Source organism: Sinocyclocheilus rhinocerous, unplaced genomic scaffold, assembly GCF_001515625.1.
Source record: "Sinocyclocheilus rhinocerous isolate Xijiao unplaced genomic scaffold, SAMN03320098_v1.1 scaffold1121, whole genome shotgun sequence".
NCBI lineage: Eukaryota > Metazoa > Chordata > Actinopteri > Cypriniformes > Cyprinidae > Sinocyclocheilus > Sinocyclocheilus rhinocerous.
The window spans coordinates 422,682-431,159 of record NW_015670367.1 but is presented as its reverse complement, the minus strand read 5'-3'; the positions used below and the strand labels follow the sequence as shown (position 1 = coordinate 431,159).

At 35.7% G+C, this 8,478-nt stretch overlaps 1 protein-coding gene across 1 annotated transcript; it reads right to left on the bottom strand.

The window, feature by feature from the left end:
* Positions 1-1,197: 1,197 nt before the first annotated feature.
* LOC107734131 (uncharacterized) lies at positions 1,198-2,910 on the bottom strand. Its single transcript, XM_016545985.1, has 4 exons — positions 2,746-2,910; positions 2,503-2,604; positions 2,209-2,424; positions 1,198-1,616 (listed from the first exon to the last, which is right to left on the bottom strand). The coding sequence occupies exons 1-4, from the start codon at positions 2,908-2,910 to the stop codon at positions 1,224-1,226; spliced, it is 876 nt and encodes a 291-aa protein (XP_016401471.1). The 3' UTR covers positions 1,198-1,223.
* Between the last annotated feature and the right edge of the window lie 5,568 nt (positions 2,911-8,478).

Genomic DNA, 8,478 nt, shown 5'->3' with positions numbered 1-8,478 from the left:
AAAAACTATCACACAAATACACATGCACTACAAGTGATTCTTAGTCATTTTATTCAGTACATATACTGAAGTACATATGCACTTATTTATGAACAATAAATATCGTATGAAAAATATTTGGCACATATTTCACATCAATAAAATAAATAATTTAATAAATAAGACAAGGTGGAAAGTACAGGGGAATGACAACAAAAAGGGGATGTCAAATTAATCTCATTCTGACCTCTGATTCGCTGATTATCAGTGGAGGAGGGAAGTGGGGTGTTTGGGGAATTTCGATCTTCAGAATGGCTGACTAACCCTTTTTTTGTTTCAGTTAAATTGTCCAATATAAAAAAAATAATTTGCTGTTTGTTACGTGCTTACCCTTCAAACAGAGCCATATACATTCAAGTAATAATTTTATTAACTAAAATTACTTAGTGGTCAAATAACACTGCTTGGCAATTTCATAACCTACAATAGCTGCCTGCTGATGTGCTCACCCCCCTGAGACTTATCCCATACCTGGAAAATGCTCCAAATACTTAAATATAAAATACAGAAATGCAGTTTTTAAAAAAAAGTCTTCACACATTAAGGCAAATATCTGTTCAGTTACTTGTAAACAAACAGTAAATAAAAAAAACTAGTAATTATTTTCATAAATAAAATAATTACTGAGCAAGGTAAACAGAAACTGTGACATGAAAATGTTTAAGGATATGAATGTTAGTGTATTCAATCATGTATTTCCTTGGTTTTGTTTTTATAATTCAATCCTGTGTAATACTTGTGCAATACTTTTTTTTTTTTTTTTCCCAGTTACTTAGTGGTCAAATAACACTGCTTGGCAATTTCATAACCTACAATAGCTGCCTGCTGATGTGCTCACCCCCCTGAGACTTATCCCATACCTGGAAAATGCTCCAAATACTTAAATATAAAATACAGAAATGCAGTTTTTAAAAAAAAGTCTTCACACATTAAGGCAAATATCTGTTCAGTTACTTGTAAACAAACAGTAAATAAAAAAAACTAGTAATTATTTTCATAAATAAAATAATTACTGAGCAAGGTAAACAGAAACTGTGACATGAAAATGTTTAAGGATATGAATGTTAGTGTATTCAATCATGTATTTCCTTGGTTTTGTTTTTATAATTCAATCCTGTGTAATACTTTGGAAATCTTTTTTTTTTTTTTTTTCCCAGCTTTGTTGATTTGCTTATGCATGTTTGTCAGTGTTTAGCTTGGAGCACAGCATAATCTCGTGCCAATCTGCTCAAGTACCGTTCCAGATCTCTCAGTATCACATACCCTCTCAGATGCTGAATCCAACGGGACGTCTCTGCTGTTGTTGTCTGCTGGGTATCCACAGATAGCTGGCTTCCTGTGAAAGTAGAGGCTGCTGATGCCTGGGTGGGTTGTAGGAGGCTGACAGAGGTCTCCTCCATCGTTGAAGTAGAGGAGTGTGTGGAACTGCGAGGATTATTCATCTGAGTTGGGGTTTGGAGTACAGTGGTGCTCTCTGTGGAATGATGCATGCTGGGAATCGGATTGGAAGATGAAGTTGAGTGTAGGGTATGGAGAAGTGGGGACCTTGTGGATGCAGTGACACTCAGACTGTTTAACTGCAGATAGACAGAGAGAAAGCATTAGTAATCTGCATGATTAAGCATAATTTAATCTGTCAGCATGTTGTTTTTGTTCCAAAACGCTAGATTTTCTTGGTAACACACATAATAACTCTACTTAGTTATATATATATATATATAATTCATATCTGACACGTGGCTGAATCCCTGGCTTTAAAATATTACATAATTATTGTAATATTCTAATAATATTAGTAATATTCTAATGTAATATTATTATTTAGAAGTATAAAAAAATAGAATAAAGAAGTGGAATTTATATAGCCAACCAGTTAAAAAATGATCACACTGAGATCACAAGACAGATCAGACAAATATGACTAAACACTAGGCTACATTCCAAAGTCTTTAATATTAGTATTCTTAGATTTAAATATATCACAAATAGTTTCTATATACCCTAAAAAAATCCCCTTGGGATTTTTGTAGATATTCTGGCAAGAGCCCCCTTGTTTTGCAACTTAAAGGGGTCATGATGCGTTGCTCAGGGGAGTTGTGATATTTTGTCACCGAATCACCTACTGTTGGCTGGGAAGTGATTACGTATCTAACAAGTGCGCACTTGTACCTGAGAGTTGACTTGTTTCATTAAGTCCCGCAGATCTATTTGCAGACTAACAAAACTTTGGCACAAGTTGGGCTGAGGCTTTCCTCGTTTTCCTCTTCTCTGCTCTCTTCTTTCTTTCGTCGCATCCCTCTCTCTCTCCAGCTGCTGCCGTTGACCTTCCAGGTGAGTCCAGAAGGTTTGGAGGTTGTGAGAGGCCAAATGCAAACGCTCATTGTCCTGACCAATACAAATACTATTAGAAAATATTGTCATGCAGTAAAATAACTAAATACGTGATAAAGATATGATCCGCACCTGCATGTGTAGCCAGGTCTGATAACTCACAGTGACCGCTGGAAGTGTGCTCAACATCAGCTCTCTGTATTCAAAGAGCTCGTCACCAAACAGCTGCTGTTTCTGTGAAAAAACAAAAACAAAAAAACACCGCGTTGTATTAACATTTAGATACGAACTGGATAATAATATAATGTTACAATACTAATAATATTGTCGTTAATATGTTACGGTTTCTATGCAAACAGTGTTTAGTTATCTTACGTAGCGAGACAGCACTTGTTGGACACGTGCGCGAATAGCGCGAGTGAGGCGCAGTGAATTGGAGAAGGACAGCGCTCCCCTGTGGCCAAGAGGGGAGGAGGAGATTGTAGACACCATACAGATGAGGATGAGGATGCACAGAGGAGTCAGACACCGCCGAAACATCTGGGAGAATGGAGAGTGAAACTGTCCGATCATTCAAAGTAGTGGTAGGCCAACCTTCAATATTATGCAGATACAATGATGTATCATAAAACACGGGCTATCACGGTTTCATCCGCCAACGTGTTTATTAATCAAATTTCACGTCAGAGATCAACCTCAGTAGAACTATTTATAATAACTAACATATTATGCTTACAGTTAAGCCACTTTGAATCTGGTACGTGATATCGTCTCTTACCTCTGTTTGAAAATCAGCACTTGATTGCTCAGTCGCCAGCAGTGATTTGAGATGATGATGCAGCGGAGGTAACATCTTATATTCGCTCTTATCGTTTCGGTTTCGCTCTTTTTGGGAATGCCAGTGTTAGTTCTTCTTTTTCGGTACGCCTGTAGCTAGTCAAACAATTCCAAGAAGTACAGTATAGTCTTGAAAATTGTGCTGTATTGTCATGTATTGGATATATAGGTCTATCTTTTTATTTCTTTATATTTTTTCCAGAGATGTCAACTTCTGCTGTCCCTCGGAGAGATGGCGCTTTCACTGATTTCACTGTAACTCATTTCCAATTGCTTAAACTGATGGTGTTACAACGAAATGACAATTAAACTGACTAAACAACATTTTTTTTGAAAAAAATAAACAAATGTAGAGACACTGACAAAAATTGTTAAAAGAGACAAACGAGCTATCCTAAATTAGGATGTATAGATGCTTTTGATAGAATGTAAATAAGTTAATGATATGCAAAACTCATTTCAAAGCATCAGTTAAAAGATATTCAATATTAGTTCTGTATATTTAAAACAAATGATACCCTCTCAAAATAGAGTTGTATATCTGACATCAAGGGAGTGTTTTCAAATGCATTGCAGAAGAAAAAAACCGTAGCAGAAAATGTTTTGGTCGACAAAATGATAAAAGTATAATAAAGCATTAATTAATGTGTAGATTGTAGTTGCATTACATTTTACAACCAATGAAGACATGGAAACTCACATGACAGTCCCTATGGGGAAGATCCTCCCACGCTTCCTTGCATGAGCTAGTCTATGTCTCTCTCTGACGTTGTCTTACTCAACAGCTGCTTTCTACATGAAAATAAAAATTCTGTTTTGCCCCATGACCAGCTGGGGCATAAATTCACAAAAAGTACCTTCTTAAATAAGGAGACCACAATATCTGTAAATTCGAAACATCTGTATTAAAAACACACTAAAATCATCGTTTCACTTGCTCTAGAACTAATGCATTGCACCCCTATTATCCCCTGTACATTTATTTGCAGTAGCACATCTTTTATCCTGTTGGGGCCTCCATGGATTGGATTTGTTAGTCCAGAACATCCCATAGATGCACAATCGGATTGAGATCTGGGGAATTTGGAGGCCAAGCATCACCTTGAACTCTTTGTCAAAGTTCCTGTTACCATTCCTGCACAATTTTTGCAGTGTGACAGGGTGCATTATCCTGCTGAAAGTGGCCACTGACATCAGGGAACACCATTACCATGAAGGAGTGGACATGGTCTAGGTAGGTAGGTGGTATGTGTCAAAGTAACATCCACATGAATGCCCATGACCCTGGCACCAGTTTACTGGTTGTCCTTTTTGCACTACTTTTGGTAGGTACTAATCACTGCATTCCAGGAACTTGCTGTTTTGTAGATGCTCTGACCCAGTCGTAAAGCCATCACTGTTTGGTCCTTGTCCGAGTCACTCAGGTCTTTTTGCATGCCCATTTTTCCTGCTTCCAACACATGAAATTCAAGAGCTGACTGTTCACTTACTGCCTAATATATCCCACCCCTTGATAGGTGCCATTGTAACAATATAATCAATGTTATTCACGTCACCTGTCTGTGGTTTTCATGCTGTGGTTGATATATTGCTGAACAAACTTGAATTTTCTTCTTTTATAATTTTCTGCATTTCCTGCTGCTTGTGGAAATCAGAAGAGGTTTAATAATCATGTAAATAAATGCTTATTTATTTATTCATTTATTTACAGTTATCCAAAACATTTCTGACCTGCAAGTCAGAAAATGGCAGGCAAACATGGTAAGTGAAATTCAGTTTTAGCACATGGCTCACAATTTGTTTTGAGCAACAACTAAAATATATTGAACAATAAAAAGATCCTCTGGATTGTTCTCGTACATTCCCAGTGTTTATTGATTTTACTTTCTTTCAGTCTGTCTAACCTGGGTTATCCGAATACTACAAAACATTTTTTCGTTGTCTCTCCTTTTGTGAGGGAATATCCATTCTAATGACACTCAGCAATTTCAGTTGCTGTGAAGACATGAAGTTTTAGACATGCATCATTGTGTCACTGGATGTTGAGTTAATCACATGACCATCGTTTAACAGAAGATGCCACACATTCAAGACTAGCTGTTGTGTAAGGTGACATATATAGTTTACAGTGAGTAGAAATGATGAGGTTTATTTGGTGATGCAAACCGCAGTTGCACCACATGAGCATCTCACTTCACGTTTTTCTCGCCAGAAGTTTTGGGTTGAGCAACACTTCCTTTCTCCATTGCTCTCTCTCTCTCTCTCTCTTTCTCTCTCGTCACTCTTTTCTCTCACTCTCTCTCAAGTGATGTTAATTGTCATAGATAAAAAATTTTTATTTAGGAACATACATGCATATATTCACATAATTATAGAGGTAATTATAGAGAGCCAATGCATGTTACCTATTTAATTTAAAATACAATTCAATATATTTGTTTTCATTCTATAATCAACATAAATGTAAAATGCTAAATTCAAGTTGAAAATATACATGATTTTTAAGAATGTCTTACTATTTGGTTTGTCTTCCTTTTATGTTATTGACAGCAGCACTAGAGATGCATGCCCTTATGAAAAAGAAGTGAGCTTAATTGTATTAAATGGGCACTTGTATTGTACTTGAATGTATATTCACAAAAAAAACTAGTTGCAGGTAATATCATATTAATGAAATAAAAGGCCACTTAAATGTACATTAAGAGCATCCTCTTAAGTAAACTTTTAAAAAGTGCACTTTGTAATGTAAAATTAAACATTTTACTTTAAAGTATTTTGTATGCTTTAAATAAATAGTTATTTTGATGTGTTGACTAACATAAAGCACAAGTACTTGATTATAGTTTGAATTATTACATTTAAAATTAATATTATGTCTACTAAATTGCTTCATCATAACAAATGTGTAATTGCATATATATTTAAATACAAGACATACACATTTTAATGGAAATAATATGAAAGTATATTTCAAATGCTTGTCATTATACTTTCAGCAGTACACTTTAACCATACAGTATTTTAAAGACAGCAGAAGTAATTATGAAATTACATATAAAATGTACTTAAGTAAAAAACACTCTTAAGTTAACTAACTGCATTTGATATAAATTGCGCAGTAGTTTACTCTCTACATATATTTTAATTTAATTGTAAATAACACGGAAGTGTTTGAAATCATTGCATTCAATTTGTACACAATTGTGAAAACCTTTGTGTAAAACCTGATGATCATTCAGCATTATTTGAGATGATTCAAAGAGCATCTTGATCATTTGAAAAGCAGTTCACATGATCAGTGTTGCAAATTAGAAATAGTGCAGAATCAGAAATATTTATTTCTCGTTTTACATCATAATGTTACTTTGTTTCAAATATTTAAAGAAAAAAAAATCCAGATTGACTACATTTCGAGTTCCAGATTTTTAATATGGTTTCAGACTTTTGAAACCCAGTGTATAGAAGAAGTACTGGGTGATTTTCTTAGTTTGGCCATATGCTTCTTCTTTAAGTAAGTCTAGCAAACCCTGTCATGATACTTCCATGATCCTCTGTGTCAACTGCAGGGGGCAAAAACAGAGAAGTAGAGCGAAAACCACAAGGGTGGAGGCGGAGCAAAGAGGTGATGTACAATTTGTCATTTCTTGTTGTTCCGCGGTGACCCGTGGGAGGGGGTAATTCTCAACTCACAGACACCCACACAGATTTCACTGGGGGTCACGATGTCTACGGAGATTTATGACTCAGATGATCATGTATGAATACATCATTTAGAACATTTACAATACATTCACACATAAACTATTACAAGTGCATTTAATGCAAGCAAAACCATGCATTTGCATAGCATGTTACGATATAAACAAAATGTGTCATAAATACACTTTTGATATCAACTTCCCTCCTGATATTGTTCCAGTAGTTCTTCCTCTTTTCTTTTTTTCCAGCAGTGTTTCTATTTCCGTTTGCTGTCATTCTCAGTCCTGACTCATCCAATACTGTATATTAGTTTTCCTTATGACACACCATTTTTTTTACATTTCTCAGCTAAAACTTATGATCTCACTTCTCTCTCTCTCGATTTCTTTCTCCTCTTTTTTCTTTCTCAACTTCTCTTTCCCTTATCCTCATTTCTCCGGATGTTTAAACTGCATTTTTTTTTGTTGAGTTGGGTTATTATCATGACATACACTCAAGGTGCTGGAACCATTCCTCAGAGATTTTGTTTGATATTGACATTAATACGCAGTTGCTGCAGATTTGTCAGCTGCACATTCATGATGTGAATCTCCCGTTGGATTGAAATCTGGTGACTGTGGAGGTTATTTGAGTATAGTGAACTCATTGTCATTTTCAAGAAACCAGTTTGAGATGATTTGAGCTTTGCGACATGGTGCATTATCCTGCTGGAAGTAGTCATCATAAAATGATGTGTTCATTAGATGTGTGTTCAGAGATGCCCTCCTGCATACCTTGGTTGTAACGAGTGGTCATTTAAGTTACTGTTGCCTTTCTATCAGCTCAAAGTCTAGCCATTCTCCTTTGACCTCTGGCATCAACAAGGCATTTTTACTGCCACTTACTGGATATCTTCTCTTTTTTGGACCATTCTCTGTAAACCCTAGAGATGGTTGTGCTTGAAAATTCCAGTAGATCAGCAGTTTCTGAAATACTCAGAGTCTGGCATCAACAACTATGCCACATTCAAAGTCACTTAAATCACCTTTCTTCCTCAGTCTGATGCTCGGTTTGAACTTTTGTCTACATGCCTAAATGCATTGAGTTTCTGCTATGTCATTGTCTGATTAGATATTTGTGTTAACCAGCAGATGAACAGGTGTACCTAATAAAGTGGCAGATGAGTGTAGCATTCTCAGCTGCAATATTTATAAGACAATGCAGATCCTTAACCAAATAACAGTATGCCATTAAGTTTTATAGAAAAGCAAATAACAATACTTGATCCTGGGTAATTCTTGATCCAATGCTGGAATCCTAAAAGTGAGCCTAGACCACAAACTAAAGTAAACTGTTACTTTCAAACGATCCACAAGATGGCAATGATAACCTAAAGCTATCACTGATTCTATGAATTCAGTTTACATAAAAATATCCAGATACATATATTCATATTAGAAATGCAAACCAGAGACATACTCATCCGTAAACATCACAATTAGAATAATAACACTCATTGAAATAGGAAACTGAAATAGTGATTGCTAACCACCCCTGAAAGCGATCATTTCCAATAGTCAGGCTGAGTACAAG